The 20530-nt window shown below is 41.5% G+C and overlaps 1 protein-coding gene across 5 annotated transcripts in view; it reads left to right on the top strand.

Moving 5' to 3' along the window:
* KCNMA1 (potassium calcium-activated channel subfamily M alpha 1) overlaps positions 1 to 20530 on the top strand; it is a 732075-nt gene that overhangs the window by 554258 nt on the left and 157287 nt on the right. For all 5 annotated transcript variants that reach the window (XM_047825367.1, XM_047825362.1, XM_047825364.1 and 2 more), the window contains one exon: positions 15768 to 15877. In XM_047825367.1, the coding sequence (XP_047681323.1) occupies positions 15768 to 15877 (110 nt within the window). The remainder of the gene's footprint in view (positions 1 to 15767; positions 15878 to 20530) is intronic.

The following is a 20530-nucleotide window of genomic DNA, read 5'->3' as shown; positions in this document are numbered from 1 at the left end:
AACATATTCAGTAATCATTCTCTTTGGGATGGGTTTGAGATTATCCACCTTTTCATCCGAAGCTATAGATAACATAATATGGCAAGCTACATTACGGCAAACTCCTGTGCCTCTCCTGGTAGAACAATATGAGGTGGCTATTTCAACTTCAAACTCATTTGGCTGATTTAGAGAAACTTTGGGACAACAGTAAAATGACACTGAGATCAATTTAGGCATCCATCTGCCATCTTGAAAAATGGTGTGCAATAAAACCTTTCAACTGGGTATAATTTTTTTAGTTTTTATCATTAATGCCACTTGTATTTCAGGGTAACAAGAGTGATTCAGGCCCACTTATTAGGGTTTGAAGTTCTAAGAAATGCAGGTTCCCTGCCTCAGTGCTGTGCTTTATTTGCCATAGGGGATGGGAAGTAGGGTGGGAAGCAGATGGAATTAGTTGACATATATGAGTAAAAGATAGCATTTCCTCCCTTTTTCCCATATTGTATCAGTAGATAGGCAATCTCTGCCCATTGAGAAATAACATCTATATCTGTGCCCATTGATCTTGGTGTGCAAAAGCTCCTTGCTGGCAGTCTACCAAGAGAAGTCTGTGTTTATTCCTAGCCTTCATACTTATGGCATTGCTTTTTAGTACGATGGATTTAATCAGTTTCTCCTTTCTCTAGACTGTGACAAAGTAAGTATCATTTAAGAAAGAGTTTCTGTTGGGTTTCTTATTTTAGTTAAAGTTTGTCAGCAAGAGGCCATTTCTTTCAGTGGTTGGGTATTTCTTCTTCTTGAATATACTAGTGTGGAAGGAAGCAACAAAAGAGGAATACTTGGTGCCCCTTTCAGAATTCAGATTAAGTATTAGGCTTGTTTGGCCAAAGATGTTGGGTAGTGTCTCCCTATGCAGATACATCCATGGACCACCATGTTCCAAATTTTCCAGCATAGCCCTCACTCTGCCTTTTCTCCCTCACTTGTGAAATGTGAAGGGACTTGTATAGCTGTGTAACAAGTAGAGGGCTGGGCAGTGAGAAAGCTGTAAAGACTGATTTAGGACATAATTTGTTGTAGGACCTTGGACTGCTTATTCAACTTTTCTGAGCTTCATATTTTCCCACTGTAAAATGTGTGAGAGTATAGATGATTATTGGAATGATTGCCAGTGTGTTAAGGCCCCTAGCCTCTTTCTTCCTTCTTAGGAGTGGGTGGTACTGTTTGGGCTACTATTTGCCATGAGACTTGAGACTGGGTTGGGCTTGAATCACTGATGGGAGAAGATAGAGGGGTGAACCTAATATAAAACCAATCTCAAGGGTGGCATAAAGGTATCCCTCCCTATATTGCTTACACTTTTGTGTTGCCAACATCTTTGTAAATGACTGATGTTGGGGGAGGTCTCCAGAACTCTTTGTAGTGAGATACAAGGTTAGCAGAATTTTCTGCCTGAGTACACTTTCCAGGACAGGAGCATTGTTCATTGGTCTAAATGACACCGCTTCCTTCAACCCTTTCAACCTTCCTGTCAAAAACCCCACCCCCAGCCCCCTAAGCTAGAAGCTTTTACAGGTGAAAACTGGGTGCCTCTGTTTGGTTTTTCCCAGGCCTCTTCTGTGAATGGATACTCACTGACTGTTGTTCCCCATATGTAATGAAAGCCCAGCTAGCTAGTGCAGCCTTGCCCAACACAGAGCCTTACAGTGGAGTGACCTACAGGAGAAAAGCTGTGTGCTAGAGTGAGTTACCTGGGGAGAACTCAGAGAGACTAGCAACCTCCCAGCTTGTGCCTGGAGGCTTGAAATGTACTATTGACTTGACCTTGCTTATGGGACCAGTGAACTTAGAGGCACAGAGAGACCTGTCCCTGCCCAAACAAGGTCATCACAAGTCTATACCAACTGCAGGATGAGAGCTAGCCTAACAGTTTTGGGGGAATAATGAATTATAATGATTGCTAACATTTTCCTAGAAATACAACCAGAAGGAGAAAACATGCCTTCCAGAACTCTTCTCAGGAGGCATGAAGTTTGCAGTTGGAAGGAATACTTTGGTAAACAATTTGGAGTGGAAGGGATGGGCTTTCTCCCCCCAAGTGACAACAGATATTTTTTTTTTTAATTTTTTTTTTCAAAATTTATTTATTTTTGGGACAGAGAGAGACAGAGCATGAACGGGGGAGGGGCAGAGAGAGAGGGAGACACAGAATTGGAAACAGGCTCCAGGCTCTGAGCCATCAGCCCAGAGCCTGACGCGGGGCTCGAACTCACGGACCGTGAGATCGTGACCTGGCTGAAGTCAGACACTTAACCGACTGTGCCACCCAGGCGCCCCGACAACAGATATTTTCTAAATTGCCTACTAAAAAGGATAAATCCACTTAACTGCAAAGCTTTTTTTTTTCTTTTTTGAGGGAAGTTTGCAAAATTGGGGCCAGAAATAGATTATAAGGGTAGTAGAGGCTAAAGACTCTGAGCAGTTGATCATTCTTCTCTCTTATGTCCCCACAAGTGCTTAGCCTCTACTCCAAATATGAGTTGAGCAAGTATTTTTAAAAAATAATGTTTGAAGGGTGCGTGAGTGGCTCAGTCAGTTGAGTGTCTGACTCAATTTGGGCTCAGGTCGTGATCTCATAGTTCATGAGTTTGAGCCCTGTATCCACCTCTGCATTGACAGTGCAGAGCCTACTTGGGATTCTCTCTCTGTCCCTCTCTCTCTGCTCCTCCCACACTCATATGCACTCTCTGTCTCAAAAAAATAGACATTAAAAAAATAATGTTTGAATAAACACCAGTTTATTGGTATGCCCATCCTATGGACCAAGGATACTCCAGGTATCAGCTCCAAATCCATCTGGAAGGTGAGGCTGGAAGTAAGGAGCAAAGCCATTTGCTAGGAAGGAGAATGATAAATAAGAGTACGGTATAGAGATTCCCCAGTTGAGGCATGTGGGCAAAAGTCAAGTCCAGGAACCAGAAGACTGGGGTAGCCCAGTCTACCCATCAGGATCTTGCTGGCTTGGGTATCCATTCCAAAGGCCAGGCTGGGTCTTCCTCCATCAGCTTCAGGCTCCATCCACATGTGACCCATCTCCTATTTTAGGGGACCATTATTTTCTTCAAATATCTAATCTGTCTTACCATCGTATTTATTTATAGTGAACTTGCTGGCCACTAGGAAAGGTGAGGGATTGGGAGGACCTCTAGGTCATTTCGGGGACAAACTCAAGCTTCTTAGTTTTTCTCCTCAATCCAGAGGATCATTTGATAGTCAGCAGTGTTCCAGGCTCTTCTAGCAGCAGCTAAGCAATAGGAAGCCATGAATCACAAACCCAACATCCAACTAACTGACCTCTGTTTCTTTGTGTGAGCTGGAGAAATGTCTTTATTATCACCATCATCATCATCATCATCACCATCACCATCACTGTTATAACCATCACCATCACCGCCATCACCATCATCACCATCACTGTTGTAACCATCATCACCACCATCACCATCATCACCATCATCACCATCACAGTCACTCATTACTTATAATGATAGCTGACATTTATAGAACTTTACAGGGTACACACTCAGTAAATGCCATCTTTTAGTGCACAAGGGCACTTGACACATTTGCCAGGCACTTTACATGTGTCCCTTCATTTCAACTGTCTTCCTAGGAGGTAGGTGCTATTGTTGCTCTCATTGTGCAGGTAAAAGCATTGAGCCTGGGAGAGGTTATACAGCTTAGCTCAGGGGCACGCAGGGAGGTTAGGATTTGAACCCAGAGCCTGCCTGTGCTTTGGTACTTCCTACACTGCTATGCCAATGAGGACCATGGCCCCCCTTAAAAGGAAACTGCTAAGCCCAGCTAAATGCCTCGGCAACTTATAAGCTGCCCACTTTCAATCTCTGAACCAAATGTCTTTTTGATGAGGCCTAAAATCCACTCCAGGAAGCCACAGAGGGGAATTTCTGAAGTCATTTCTAACTTCCTGTGAAAATATTCTGTAGCTGGCAAGAGATGTTCCAGATAACAATGAATACACAATAAAGCGGGTGCCTCTGCCTTGGATACCTGGCTCACAAATAACCCATTTGGCTTCCCAATCACCCTGATACCTAAAACTAGCAGAATTTATGCTTGCGGCTGGAATGGCTCTGTTCAGCCAGAAAGCAAAAGTTTATGGCTGAACCCTTTGCTCTGAAATGAAATCTAGTCTCTTTGGCTCGACTTTATTAGGCCGTATTGTACAGCGATAGGAGACATAAGTATCCAGAATCTGCTGTCACTAAAACGGGACTGAGTTGGCAAGCGTTTTCGTCCTCACACTCGATGCTGTGTCCTAAAATGGGGAAGTTGAATAGAAATTAGGGATCCAAATCAGGGCCATTTTTTGAAACTTTATTTTTAATTGAATTAAATATAGCCATCTCATTGTTCTGTCTTTACACAGCCCACATTGAAATGGAAGCTAAACTATCATTGGGGCCACTGAGTCAATGGAGAGAGACTAAGTAGATAAATCTGGACTCCTGGAATATTGTTTAGACTAATTACCAAAACAACCCAAACACTTGGATACTCAGTGCTTAATTAGGTTTAAGCTTTCTCTGTAACTGGCTCCAGTATTTAGTGATATTCATGGAGAACATTCTTTTTCATCTGTAATTTAAAGGATTGTGATTGATTCTCCTTAATCTTTATTCTTCAAAGGCATGATGGAGAATACTTGTTTTCTGTTCTTCACTGTCTTAGGGAATAGACCTTTGCTACTCAAAGTGTGGTCTATGTCCGGGCAGCGTCGTTGTTGTCTTGGAGCCTGTTAGAAATGCAGAATCAGCCCCCACCCAGGACCATGGCCTCAGAAACCACATTTCAGTAAGAACCTTGCATGACTTACATGCACGTCAGAGTTTGGGAAGCTGTGGACTCAGAGCCTCAGAAGACTTTTGTTAAGTAAGCCTCAGAAGTGCCCCCTGGTGAGAAATTATCCAGAGTGATAGCAGCAATAAACCAAACCATCTAAGATACTGAAGATCCTGCAAAGGCATAGGCAATGCTGTGGTGGTTTGTCTCTTCAAAGCAAGCTCATAGTTTCTGTGATGGAGAATGCTTTTCTTTTCTAATTCCCTTCCTATCCATCCAGTAATCAATCAATCAATCAATCAATAAACCATTGTTTCTCAGAATTTGGGGGTAATGGGATTGCCAAATGTAGCCTCTTCTGGGCTCAGTCTGTTTCCTGTTGAATTGTTGTTTGACTTTACATTGCAATCCAAAAAATGATGGCAAAGAGAAGACAGAAGGCTAAGTCCCATGCGGAAGACAGTGTGGTCATGAGACAAGGACACAAAGGGGGCTTCTTTCCTCAGGGATGGCAGTGAGACTCCTAGCTAGTGGGAAGAAGAACATTAGTTGGATTGATGGCAGTATACCAGCTCTTGAGAATTCCTTCTTTCAAACTCAAGCCTCCAAGTTAATGGATTTAGAATTTAGAAAACCATAAGCCGCTTGTTAAGTAGCCAAAGAAGTTCTGTGATGACAAAATTTTCCAGAAAAATATTGCTCCTAGTATGAAGTTTTCTGGGAAGTTTAAAAATGACTCAGTTCTACCCATTCCTTATTAGAACCTAATATAGAATTTTTCAACATTTGGAAGCAGGAATTGGTTCGTTGCATGGTCCGACACTAAATGCTGTGAAGTCATCAGTGCTGACTTGTGATTAGATACTTAGGAAAACTGCTTGTTTCATTGTGTCTCTTTCTCTAGCTTTTGTCTTGCTTAGTTCAATGCAGCAAATATTAATTGAGCACCTCTTATATAAGCACCTTAGAAGGTAGTATGTTGCTTGTTCTGGAGGATACAAAGTTGAGTGCCTAAGGAGGGGCTCATGTTCCAAATGCTACATTGCTGTAGCTCTCGTCAGATGTTAGAAGACTTGAATGCTATGATGGTAGCTAATGATAGTTAACATGCACTGAGCGCTTACTGTGGGCCAGATAGTGTTCTAATCATTCTGTACTGATAACCCCATGTAGCCCTCCCAAGCCCCCTAGAAATGGGCTTGATTAGCATTTCCAATAAGGCAAAGAAGAGCATGTCAACCTGGGAAATGAAAAGCCTCACCAGTGAAGGGGCATATGATGCAAACTTTATAGGAAGAATTGGATTTGACAATTGAAAACAGGGATTTATATATATTTCCAACAGAAGGATCAAGGGAAACAAAGTGGTAGGGAAATCAGAAAGAAGGAAAGTTTTTAGATTAGCATTACGTATCTCCACGAGCTACTCCTTGAAATAAAGGATCGTGTGACTAAATGCCATGTTTGCAGATTTACAACTACTATTAACATGTTAAGTCTCTAACCATTGCAAAAAAACAAAAACAAAAACAAAAAACCCAGTTTGGCTTTGTGAATTCCAGTCCTTCCCAAATCTACTTCTTCCAAATATTATTGAGCTACTGCTGGGTATATAGGCTACACTGGAGATTCAGATAGAATTTTCTGCCCTCAAAATAACCTATATTTTCATGGTGACCCTCTCTCCACTCTGTGCATTCGAGATAATACCTGTTAGTAAGTTCTGATGCGCTTACTTTGGGAAATAGCTGAGAATGCTCCTACTTTGCCAAAACTTGGGGGGAATTGTGGGAAGTTGGGTTGTAAGAGAAGGCCAGCGCATCTGTCAGTGAGTCCATGGATGGGTGCTGTGAACTGTATGCTACTCATCCACGAGGGACAAAGTACAGAAAATGAGAGCAAGTTCTTAGGAACTTTGAGAGCAATTTGATAGATGAATTTTATAATGGTTGAATCGGACAAGAAAAATTTGGGACCTGTACTTTGCATATCTTTTTCTTTTTTTTTTTTTTGGAATTCATTTCTGTTAGATTTTGCAGAAGTTTGAGTCTGCAAAAGAGTGGACGTTGGAAATCAAAAGAAAACCTGGTCCCCTACCTCAAATGGATTGAGAAGCTCTGTCCTGGATAATCCTGCATGCCGGGGGCTGAATCCCCATGAGGATTGCTTTCTCATGAGGATTGCTCAGCAGGCATCTGCTTGAGAACATTTACTTCCTGCTTGCTCTACCCAGATTAGAATTCTTTTCATGATATTTTAAGAACCTTATTATTTGAAGCACAAATGAGGATGTTCCTAACCATTAGCGAGATTGCAAAGCCAAAGTCCTATTTGGACAGAGAGTGAATAGGCCAACCTTTAATGAGTTCTGACATCTCTTAAGCATAAGATATCCTTTCTTCACTGGAGAGAAAAATAGGGAGAGAGTAGAGAAGCCTTCTAACATATTGAGAAAAATACCAATTTCTGGCCACACAAGCAATACTTTCTTAAATCATTTCTAAATAATAATTCCTTAAAAAAAGTTCTCCTATCAGGGCGCCTGGGTAGCTCAGTCAATTAAGCATCCGACTTTTGATTTCAGCTTAGGTCATGATCTCACACTTTGCGAGTTGGAGCCCCTTTTGGGACTCTGTGCTGCCAGTGCAGAGCCTACATGGGATTCTCTCTCACTCTCTCTCTGCCCCTCCCCTGCTCATGCTCTCTCTTTCAAAATAAATAAATAAACTTTAAAAAAAAAAGTTCTCATATCACTCTTTGCACTAAGCCCTTTTAGCTTTAGCCCCTCTGGCACTCTTTGTGTTTTCAGAATAATCTGGGCTGGAGGTAATATAGCAGAGGAAACACCATATATTCTTACACTCTTGCATGCTGTGTCTGTCAGTCGCTCTCAGAACACTTCATGTGGGCATTTTTTTTTTTTTTCTCATAATACCTGATGGAAGAAATCTCATTTGATAGTCTGCAGCCCACTAGTCTGGGTCTAAGAGATTTGGCTCAAGTCCACCCAGAATTAATCTTCGGAGTTGTTTATTTATTCGTTCAGTGCTGAAGCAACCAGTTATCTGGCATTCCATCAAATCCCAAATAATTTGTTTTAATTGACATTGTCCTGAAGGCTTTGGACGAGTCTGAAATCCTTTCGTCCTGCTCTCACATTCTGGAGAATGCAATCTGAAATAGGCCATAATTGTGGAATGCCAAATCGTTATGGAGTCCCTGAAATCCCATGCTGCTCTCAGAAGGGCAGCCGACCTGAGTCCACATCCAAGAAGTACAGCACTGAAGTGCAATTTGGCATGGAGAAGAAATACATTCTGAAAAGGTGCAAATCACTGTTCATTCCCCCCGCCCCCATCTCCTCTGCTTCTCTCCTTTGGTTTCAACTTTATCACCAGTTTATCCCACCCCCAGAAAGCTGTGCAGCGAGGCATTCTCTGTTCTGGCACCTGTGAGGACATAAGCTAGCGAGATGCAAAGGCTTTATTTTTTTAATACCACGAGTTGGTCTTAGGATTTGTCATTATACTGAAGAACGTTGAGGCGAGAAAGGGAAGGCGAAAGAGGTAGCCCTGTGCCCATTGATAAAAACTGGGACAAATACGTTAAGATTGGTGTGTGGAGGAAATGAGGAGAGAGAGAATCCAAAAAGCCCAATGATAAAGCCTTCTTAACACTCAATTGTCCTTAACATTGTTCGTTCCAGCAAGAAATGATTAGATGCAACATTAAATCAGATTTTTCTCAGTGACAGAGCATGCTGTTAAAGAATGGGGATAAATGACCCCACACATTTTAATAACCACCCATACACTCATCAGCCTAGAGACCATAAATGCTGATCCTGTGTTTATTATTATAGTCAAGGGCTTGACACTTCCTGTGGGTTCTTTCTCTTTCGTTCTTTCTTTCTCTTTTTTTTTCTTTCTTTTCTTCCTTTTTTTGTTTGTTGTAGGAATTAATATGTTTAATGGTATCTAAGGCACTTGGTCGTCAGTTCATGTCATTGTCACAATGACAATGTATTGTGTAATTTATATGTACAAAGTTCATTCAGATGTGACTAGTTAATTCTTTTTTTTTTAAGTATTTTATTTATTTTTGATAGAGAGAGAGGCAGAGCACAAGTGGGGGAGGGGCAGAGAGAGAAGGAGACACAGAATCCGAAGCAGGCTCCAGACTCCGAGCTGTCAGCACAGAGCCCGACTCAGGGCTCAAACTCACAAACTGTGAGATCATGACCTGAGCCGAAGTTGGACGCGTAACCGACTGAGCCACCCAGGTGCCCCATGACTAGTTAATTCTTATCAAAGCAGTTTGATGATTTAAAACTGTGCATTCTTTAGAGAAAAATATTAACTTAAAATTTGGATAGATTAAAAAAATAGTAATGCGTTGAATACCTGCTAACACACTAGTCTCCTACTACGAGTTTGGGGCAATGTTAGTGTGTGTGTTATGACTCCCGTCTTCTTATTGCAGCCATTAACATAATGGTCATTGGTTTTTATAATTTCCTTTTAGTTCATTATTTTTGATGTGCATAATATCAATATATTTGGATTAAAATAGTGTACTTGTTTTCAGTTAAATAAGAATTGGCATATTAGATAATCTCCGGAATTATTTACATGACTCCAGAGGTGGGGACAGACGTTAGCAAAATTATTTGACCGTAATCACCACGGTCGTTCAGACTCTTCGCTGGGAACAGAAATCACCGTGGTTGTAGCATACCCCAGCCAGGATGGTTGATTTTTCACATTCACTGGGTTGTTAGCATTAGAGAAACACAGTTTCACTCTAATCAGGGAAAGCATAAAAAATAAAAGGTGTCATTACCGACCCACCATTAGTAACACATGCAGAATCTAGGATCAAGAAGGTGTCACTTCCTTCGAAGCCAAGGCTCATGTTTCCAGTTGGCAGGTACCCTTTGATGGTGGAGCTGTCTGCCCATGAGTTGGTGTACAACCATTCACTCAGGGGGTTGAACTAGACTGGTTGAAAAATTAGATAATGGAGAAAACATAAATAAGCCCACAAGCAGTGTAGACGAGCTAGCCCAATGGCTCAATTTCCCTTTCTCACTGAAGATTCTGTGAGTGAGTATTTGATGAATCAGGAGCCACAGCACATCACCTGCTCATCTTTGCTCTTCTAAAACAGCTGGAGTTTGATGTGACAGCCAAAGGAGAAATTGCTGCCTCAGGAAATGCTTTGCCTTTGACTGATGGCTGCATGGCTGGCAAATTAATTTTGGCACCTTTCCTTAAGTCACTTTGGTCCCATTCCTTCATTTTTCTGCTGGGAAGTGTGTACATTACATTACAGTTAAAAATACCTTCACAACACAAATGTGGAGAATAGCATGTACTATTTGAGGAAAGAAGTTGTAGGCTGAGATGGTTCCATTTTGTAGAGTAGAAAGGATGCTGTCATGCTGTGAGAGGAGGCCCACACTCTCAGTGCAACTCAAAATTTGTTTTCCATTTTCATTTTCATTTTTTATTTTTTTAAATATAATTTATTGTCAACTCGGCTAACATATAGTGTGTAAAGTGTGCTCTTGGTTTTTGGGGTAGACTCTTGTGGTTCATTGCTTACATACAACACTCAGTGCTCATCCCAACAAGTGGCCTCCTCAATGCCCATCACCCACTTTCCCCTCTGCCCCACCTCCCATCAACCCTCAGTTTGTTCTCTGTATTTAAGAGTCTCTTATGGGTTTGCCTCCCTCCCTCTCTGTTTGTAACTATTTTTTTCCCCTTTCCTTCTCCCATGGTCTTCTATTAAGTTTCTCAAGTTCCACATATAAATGAAAACATGATATCTGTCCTTCTCTGACTAACTTATTTCACTCAGCATAATACCTTCCAGTTCCATCCACATTTCTGCAAATGGCATGATTTCATTCTTTCTCATTGCCAAGTAGTATTCCAGTGTATATATAAACCACATTTTCTTTATCCATTTATTGGTTGATGGACATTTAGGCTCTTTCCATAATTTGGTTATTGTTGAAAGTGCTGCTATAAACATTGGGGTACATGTGCCCCTATGAATCAGCACTCCTGTATCCCTTGGATAAATTCCTAGCAGTACTATTGCTGGGTCGTAAAGTAGTTCTATTTGTAATGTTTTGAGGAACCTCTGTACTGTTTTCCAGAGTGGCTGCACCAGTTTGCATTCCCACCAACAGTGCAGGAGGGTTCCCGTTTCTGCACATCCTCGCCAGCATCTATAGTTTCCTGAGTTGTTCATTTTAGCCACTCTGACTGGCGTGAGGTGGTATCTCAGTGTGGTTTTGATTTGTATTTCCCTGATTATGAGTGACATTGAACATCTTTTCATGTTTCTGTTGGCCATCTGGATATCTTCTTTGGAAAAGTGTCTATTCACTTCCTCTGCCCATTTCTTCACGGGATTATTTGTTTTTTGGGTGTTGAGTTTGGTAAGTTCTCTATAGATTTTGGATACTAACCCTTTAGCTGATGTGTCATTTGCAAATATCTTTTCCCTTCCATTGGTTTACAACTCAAAATTAATGTTACTCCTCATCAACCTCTCACAAGGTCATGGGCTCCAGGGTTTAAGAATTTGAGTCATTGGTGAGCTTCTGTTCTGATATTTCCCCTCTTAGGTACTCATATACAGCAAATCCATCCTGCCCCCCAAGATCCTAGCACCACTCCCTCCTTATATATTTACTCTGTCATCTCTAGCAAAAGGTGACATGGTGGGTGGTTAAGAGTATGAACTCTGAATCTTATTCACACCAACAATTGGCTTTGTGACTATTAGTGTGTTACTTAACCTCTCTGTGCTTCAGTTTAGTCCCCTGTAAAAGGGAAATCATAATGGCAGTAACTCGCTCCACCTTTTCTAGCTCTCTTTGTTCACTGCCATCTTCTCTTGGGTGAAGCACAAATGTTTTCAACTCAACATATATTACACTTATTTTTCCTTTCTTAAGAATGCATTTCTTGGGGCGCCTGGGTGGCTCAGTCGGTTAAGCTTCCAACTTCAGTCCAGGTCATGATCTCACAGTTCCTGAGTTCGAGCCTCATGTCGGGCTCTGTGCTGACAGTTCAGAGCCTGGAGTCTGCTTCAGATACGTTCTGTGTCTCCCTCTCTCTCTGCCCCTCTCCTGCGTGTGCTCTGTCTCCCTCTCTTTCAAATATAAAAATAAAAATTTTTAAAAAAATTAAAAAAAAGGAATGCATGTCTTTACTGCTGACAAAGGTAAAAGAATATGTCCTTTCAGTTTTGTTTTTTCAGCCAGTCAAAGATGCCAGGTTTGAGACTTAGAAAGGTAAACCTTGGTAAGAAGTGATAGATAGTTTGAGCCCTTGCCTTGGGATGAAGATTGAGGTTCTCTTGTCTGAGTCTGCTGTGTGCTATGGTGTCAGTGTCCTGGGTTGGGGCTCATTTCCTGATTCTCCTGATGTGATTAGCCCGTTCTTATTGTTGATCTGTCACAACTTGTCATTCTTGCCCTTAAGGATTAAAAGGTCTTAGGATTCATTATAATTACTGGTTCTTCTGCCCTTACAATTATAGATATTGCACTGTCAGCACAGAGCTTGACACGAGGCTTGAACTCACGAACCATGAGATCATGACCTGAGCCGAAATCAGGAGTCGTATGCTCAACTGACTGAGCCACCCTGGTGCCCCAGAACACCTTTGTTAGGAATCTCAAAAACATGTTGGCTTATCTATATAGAAATAGTGTTAAAGATGTGGCAATCTTAAGCAAAAATCTTAAGCAATGAAGTGAAACCTCTCAGTGTTTAAACAGTCCCTTCAGTGCTACTCTATCTAGCATTGTAGGTACCGTCTCAGAATCCACAGATAGATGTAGAAGAGGCATTTTGCTTTCCAGAAAAGTTCCGTATGTTTTTTTTCCAGTTATTTGACATTGAATCCCTTAAATGTTTTTGATCAGCCACAAAGGCAAAACCTGCAGAAAGAAAAATATGGGAAAAAATCAGGAAAAGGTATATCTGGTTATATATCTTAGCTAGACATCTGGCACTTCTTCCAGCAAAGAGAAAAAAAAAAAAAGGCAAATAAATACCAGTTTAAATAAGATCTAATCAGCAACTGGAATAGGTCCTGAATAGATACTGAATATGCTCAGTAAGTCTTTGCTGAATGAATAATTGAATGAATATTTGCTATGTTCAAAACAAACATGAATAATACTATTATCCTGCAAAAATTTGTGTCTACTTAATAAAAATATTTAATGATTAACTTACAATAAAATTTGGTCTATAGAGTAGTTGCAAGGGCTGCTGGGTGGCTGGGTCAGCTAATCATCTGACTCTTGATTTCAGCTTAGGTCATGATCTCTGGGTTCATGAATTTGAGCCCCATGTTGGGCTCTGCACTGACAACGCAGAGTCTTCTTGGGATTCTCTCTCTTTCTCCCTCTGCCCCCACTCTCTCTCAAAAATAAATAAATAGGGGCACCTGGGTGGCTTAGTCAGTTGAGCATCCAACTTGGGCTCAGGTCATGATCTCACAGCTCATGAGTTCGAGCCCCGTGTCGGGCTCTGTGCTGACAGCTTGGAGCCTGGAGCCTGCTTGGGAAACTGTCTCCCTCTCTCTCTGCCCCTAACCCACTCGTATTCTGTCTGTCTCTCTCAAAAAAATAAATAAATATTAAAAACATTAAAAATAAATAAACATAAATAATTAAATACATAAATAAAAATAATTTTTTTTTAAAAAAGGAAATGTTGAAAAAAAAAGAATAGTTCTATTAGGATACAGAGGTATGAAAATACTGGCCATAACTAAAAGGACCATGTTAAAATTATATTAACTGAGGAATACCACCACCAATCAATAATAATCGAGATAAAGGCTCCTATTTTCATTGTTTTGAAAATCAGATTAAACTAGTAACATAACACATTATAAAGGGAATGTCTCTGCTGAAAGAATAGGCTGAATTCTTCCATTTCAAAAACACTATTTTCCCATGAAGCTCTACCATGAGGATTTATCATTGGCAATTCTTCATATAGTATCCTATTTACCAATAAAACAAATTATGGTACTATAATTCCCCAACTATTCTATATTTCAAATTATTTACTAATGCAGACTAGGCTTTCTTCAAATTAGTTAGAATTAATGGCCTTTGCTTATAAAGTCAAAATGTCTTTTATTTGAAAAAAAAGTTGAAATCTTATGATTCAGGGAAATTAAAAAGTTTATGCTTAGTTAAACACATTGCAGTTAATTTTTAAAAATCATACAGTTTAGCAGTAGAAATGGTTGAGTGCTTTTTTTTTTAAAGACCCCACTCTGGGGAAGACCAATTTGTAGATAAACAGCCCATACTCAGCAGCACTGCATAGCTAATGTCTAATGTGTGGGAGTAGGTTAGAAGCAGCTCAGACTAATGAGGTTAACCCACATACTCTAATCACCCAGACTTTCACAAAGCAGGCAAATAACATAGAAGCAGGGAGCATTCAATTTATTTCTAAGTGAGTCCTGCCTTTTTTGTATTCCAGGGTGTCACCCAGTAGATGGTAGGTGTTCATTTCCCACTGTTTCCAAGTCTCTTTCAACTTCTAGCATTGCATTTCCCCTAGCAAACTGATTATGGGCCATAGGCAAGATGCCTTCTAATTCAGCATCAGCCCAAGAAATTGTAAGGAGTCACTTCCTGTTGGCTGGGAAGGTGCCTCTCATCTCCTCACCTTATGTAGAGGTATACATGGGAGGCCACAGCCTACAGACTCCCAGGGACTACTCAGTCTGCCTGCCTTGGGAATCCCAAGGTCTTTGACCTCCTATAGGGGCTCAGCATTCTTGTTGTTATTCACTCTATAATTTTTAAAGATCACTTCCAATGTAAAATCCTTCTAGAAATGCTTAGCATGAAGAGGGTTGTTGGGAAAACCAGTAGAGCTTGATAAATTGGGAAAAAAGACACATTTTAATGAAATCTGGGGTAAGGCCTGTCTGAAACAACATTTTACTTTTTGTGATACTCAGGGTGTGGTTGGAAAAATCTTTTTTTTCCCAAAGTAGAAATATACGTATTGTTCTATTGTGTTATTGTTTTATTTTTTACGTATATATATATGCATACACACACACACACATACACACTCATTGTAAAAGCCTTCAGACAACTCAGAAATCTATAGCGAAAAGTGTTAGTCTTCCACTCAGAGATAGTTAGTGTTAGTGTTTTAGTATAAAGTTTTCTAGATTTTTCTATGGCTTTACAAGAAATGGTTAGTGTTTTAGTATAAAGTTTTCTAGATTTTTCTATGGCTTTACAAGCATTCAGATAATTATAGGGCATTTTAATAGGGTCATTAAATTACTAACATTATTTGGTAATTTTTACATAATTGCTATATGAGCAGATACACATTTTCACCATCATTTTTAATTATTTCTTTGTATTCCATTGAAAAATGTACCATTTGTGTTTTTTTCCAATTTTTTATTAATAGGAAGGATGTTCTTATACATATGTCTCTGTATATGTGTCTATTTGTTTCTTTGCTATGAATACTTAAAATGGAATGGTTGTGTAAGAGAACATGTCCTTTAAAAAATTTTTATAACACTTGCAAAATTGCTCTTCAAAGCACTTGTATTGATTTACTTGCCCACCAGTATTGTGGGTGAATGCCCATGCTTCACACCCTTGAAAAGCATACAGGTTAGAAAAATGGTGCTTTAGAGAGGATGTACTTCCATTCTAAGAGCTTAGGAGCATGGAAAGCTTCACGTGGACGATGTGGTTGTGGTCCTGGTTGCTGAAGACAGTCACCATCACATAACTAAGGCATTCATTCACTTGCCAGATGGTAAACTCTGGTTTTTCTTTTATAGTGTGCTGTCATATCTTGAACCTCCTGTGTTCTTCTCTCTAGATTGAGGAAGACACGTGGCAGAAATACTACTTGGAAGGAGTCTCAAATGAAATGTACACAGAATATCTCTCCAGTGCCTTCGTGGGTCTGTCCTTCCCTACTGTTTGTGAGTAAGTGACCATTAACCATGTGCTCTTTGGCTCGCAGGGGTATTTAATGTGCCCCTTTCAGGGAAGATACCTTACGCCTGCCCAATACAGCTGGGGTACTCAACAATTACTGAGGGTAACCTGTGTGCTCTGTCTTGTGTGGTGAACAGGAAGGTGGGTCATTACATGGTCTCTGCCTTGGGGATTTCTGCTGGCCCTACTTTTCCCCACAGCTCTGAGAACCTTATACTTAGGTCCATTATTTGCATTAAATTATGAACCACAGTGTTCCTGCATGTCTTGAATTAGGCTCCTGTGGTGTAGACACAGTATGATGGGTGGCAGGAACCCATGTCTTTTTACCAGGATGAAAACAAATCTTGCCTGCTCCTTAATGAAAGGAATTTTAATATCTTTCAGTCAAATCAGATCATAGAGACATCCGAGAAGCCATTATTCAAAGTGCATTCAAATACTGCTGAGGAAATGTGGAACCAAATGTATGGAAGGAGGCCTTGAGAAGCTCTTAGCAATTTAGCTCCTGACATGAACAACCACCATGTTATGACAATGAGAAGGCTTAGCTTTTCCTTATTATTGGCTCAGCAGGATGGATTTGAACAAGAGGCAGCCCCAGCTGGCCATGGCCCCTCAAAGTAGCATAGGTGATCATTTAAGGGATATGAACTCAAGAGTTACACGGGTCCTGGATCCCGAGAAACTTCCATCATGATGATGCCTTAGATTTCCCACTTGGAATCTCAAATGTTGGGTGCAAGTCAAACAGGGGTTTTGTCCCCTATGAAAGCATAAACTCCCTGGGAATGTTGAAACATTAAGCCTTGTTAATCCATTGACACTTTAGCAAAAGATTTGATAACCTCAGTCTTGCTGATAAAAACTGGGCAGAAATAGGGGAATCTTGGAACCACTGGGCTGAGGATGAATAGCTATTCCCTTGTGCTGAGTACCTACAAATGAAACCCACCTTCTGGAAAGGGAGGTCTAAAAAGGATAGTCCTGGGGACCCTTGGGCTCTTCTGTCTTCTAGCTTTCTGTTCTGTGCACAGCAGAGAGGGGACAGAACACCTGGGAGGTGGTGTTTATCTGGAGACTCCTGTCACAGGACACAGCAGGTGTACTGTGTCTGTCCCTGGGCCCAGACCCTAAGCAATCCAAAACGGTTTGGCTCTTTACTGAAATTTCCCACCCTGTCTCTAAGCGAAAGTTTAAACGCTAAATGGACTGGAAAAGTGAATAGGTAATTGATTCGGAAGGAGTTATTTTCTGAAAATGGATGCCCTATTGTAACTCCCATGTGTTCCTTTCTGTGAGAGCTATTTCTCTTTCTGCCACAGAAAGAAGTTAACCATTCAGAGGCCTCAGGTCCTGGAACATTGAGGCTGTCCCAGGGGATTTTCTCCACCTTGGGGTTTGGACTGCCTAGGATAGAAAGCCCAGGAGAATTCAAGACTTTTAATAGAGGCTGGTTCTATGTTAAAAAAAAAAAAAAATGGAGGCCTCCTATATAATGTAGGGGTGGTCTGAGCACACGGCAAAGCTGCCAGTGCCCAGAGGGGTCCTATGGCATTGGGGGCATTAGCAGAGGTGTGTGTGAAGATGCCCTCCTTGGCTGTTGATTTTCCCTGGCTTGACCAGTGTTTATATCTACCATGAGTGCTTCCTCAGAAGCCTGCATTCCCACTGCTTTTCTTACTCTGCTGCGGAATACCAACCAAGTCAGTTTGTTTTAAGAGCATTAAACCGCAAGGTTAGAATTGCTCCCCCTAGAGGCTGCAACTGGGATACCCACAAGGTAAATTTGACTCCCTTAAGTGCCCTGTGCAGTGTTTCATTTCTTAACAGTTAATTGCGAATATTTCAAAATAGTGGTATTTCACATAAAAACCAGATTTTTGGCCTCTCTTGAAAACCTGATGTGCACTTGCATTTCTACCAGACGCTAACTGGCTCTAATTTGTTGTAAAGAAGGGGTTAGTGTAGGTCCTCCCCTCTCTGTTGTCTTAAACCAGGCCAGATCTGCATTGATACCCTGGGCCTGGCCCCACTGCCATGTGATTTTGTCAAGAACTCCCTGGGTGGTGTGAAACTTCACTGCCCTTCGGAGCCAGCTCAAGAGCTGGATGGACACTAGTGGCTGCTGTAAATATTTCCTTTGATGGATTTGCATGTTTAGAACATGTCCTGAGGAGGAGAGAATCTTTCAGACACACCTCGTTGTCAGAGAATTTAATATTTGTTCAGCACAGCTTCTGGAATACCAAAAAAAAAAAACCCCACAAACTTCTGATGTGAGTGAGAATGTGTTCAACTTAGTGCTATTATTCGTTTAACACAATGATACAGCAGAGGTAGGAATAATCAATAAAGAAAGGACATTTAATGAGATTTAGGAACATCCCAAAACATTGAAGCTCTCCTCAAGCATTTGATTATCTGGAGGCTTAATTATCTGTGTTTTCTACTTTAAATTAAAGAAAAGCCATAACTCAAAGTTACCAGCAGTTTAATGATAACACTCTTCAATTCAGGTTAATTAAAGCACAGCTGTAATTAGAGTGTAGTGTTGTATATCACCGGGCTGGCGCATAAGTATTTTCATTACAGTAAGAATTGGCTATTCAATTTCGAGATGACATAAAGGACGCTGAAATATATTTTAAGCTGGTTCATGTAGAAGAAAAAGAATTGGGGAATATTCTGGGGACAATAAAGCACAGATAAAATATACAGATTTTCAGAGTGGTTTCTGTAATTATGTGCTGCATTAAAACAATATGCAGCCAATAACGTCTTAAAGCATGAAAAGAAATAAATTTGCTCTTCGCCTAGCTGGCAGTATGCCCCCTTGCAGGGTGGGATCACCGCCCAGGAGAGCTTGGAGTTTTCTCAGAAGCCAGGAGAAACGTTCTGTGGAAAGATAAGGGAGCAGGATACACAGATGAAATTTGAAGTTATTTCCCCAGAGAACAGAGTGGGGAAGAGGAGAGGCAGGAGGGCCGGAAGGCCCCCACAAGGCAAGCTTTTTAAAAATTTCTAGTGGAGAGGTGTTCCCTCTTGCCCGGGGGAGACTCACACCAGCTATGTCCTCAGACTTCTGGGCACCGGCCTTGTGCCCTCACTGCGTGTGTCATCAGAAGATGCACCTTTGTTCCGTGTGTCACTAACTTAGACAAAACACGGTACCATTTCTAAATATTTCATTTACGTCTTCTCATTTTATCCACACAACAATCCTGTGGTTTCTATTAATGCCACACTTCCTGGTTTATGAACAAGGACACTGGGACTCAGAGGATGTTGGTGCCCCTCCAAAGCCACCTAGTGCACAAGTGACAGAGCCAGGGTTCTGATGCTGGGCCTGTGTAATTGAGAGCAGCTTGGAGGAGCTGCTGGAGGAAAGCTGGCTAATTAAGAATCTCCTGGGGAGTGTACTAAGTGGAGAGATTTCTAGACTCCATCTCCAGATTTTAATATCTGGGGGAGTCCCCCACATCTGTACTTTTTTTATAAGCAAAGACAGGTGATTCTGATTCAAAGTCTGATGCCTGGGACCTCCCCCTACCCCCTCCTTCCTCATCCCTCTACACCACAGGCTGGAATAAACTCCCCTTACTCCGCACTTTGGGCTCAGTCACTGGAATGTTTCTCTCTGATTTTAGGCAAATCATAGAATATAGGTGGGCCATATTTGACAAGCTAATGTTAACATTTGGGCCTTTGTGTGAGTTTCCTTGCCACCATTCCTGCTTCACGTTTTCTTCAATCTCCCGGAAGACAGGCTGAATCTACACTCTGCCACGCCAGGCACACTCCTGACTGCTCTGCCCTCTCTCCATCCCTTATCCAAATCAGTATAGGAAAAAAGCATTGGGGTGCTGAGCCCTTTAATGCTCTTGGTGAGGTTTCCACTGGACATCGTGAGAGCAACTTCAGGCTGCAGAGAACAGAGAAGCGCTAAATGCCAAGATGCAGAGGAAATAAGGACAATTCAGGATGCAACCCACAAAGGTGCCTCTTGGCGTTGTTGGCAAGATCATGGTGGCTATGTCCTAGACCTTCCCCAGGATGCCCTTAGGGTGTTCCTTTTAAGAGCCAGCAACTCCTAAGCAACCCCCCTTCATTTTGCATAGCTGGCTTGCCCCTGGGTCTGTGTGACAGTACGATCAAGGCAAAGGAGCTTTGGGATCTGAAAGAGAAGGTGCCATCCATTGTGCTCTGAACACCACAAAACCACCTGCTCCCTCTCCCTCCCATTCCCCACCTTCCCCAGCAAGGGACCATGGAGGGTGCGAGGGGCCAGCACCAAGCCTGCAGGAATCAAGGAACTGCTGTCTGAGGCCATGTTTGCCACTAAAGGGTCTTGTATTTGACCCATCCCCATAATAGGATGATGCTTGATATTGTAGAGTGTGACCTTGGAATCTCAAACCCTCAGAGCAGCCACTTGGTGGATGTGTAATTTGGGACAAGGTATTTGATTTCTCCATACCTCCTTCCTCTGATAGTTACCAGCTGCCTGACTTCGGACATGGTGTTTACCCCAGGATCCTCATCTCTGAAATAGGAACATTACTTATCTCTCAATAGTGCCGGTATTCTTTTCCCTCTCCCACCTCCTCTTTTCCCACCTCCTCCAGTCCTGTCCCATCA

This window comes from Prionailurus viverrinus, chromosome D2 (genome assembly GCF_022837055.1).
Source record: "Prionailurus viverrinus isolate Anna chromosome D2, UM_Priviv_1.0, whole genome shotgun sequence".
In the NCBI taxonomy this organism is placed as follows: domain Eukaryota; kingdom Metazoa; phylum Chordata; class Mammalia; order Carnivora; family Felidae; genus Prionailurus; species Prionailurus viverrinus.
The sequence above is the reverse complement of the archived record's forward strand: the minus strand, read 5'-3'. Positions and strand labels throughout refer to the sequence as shown.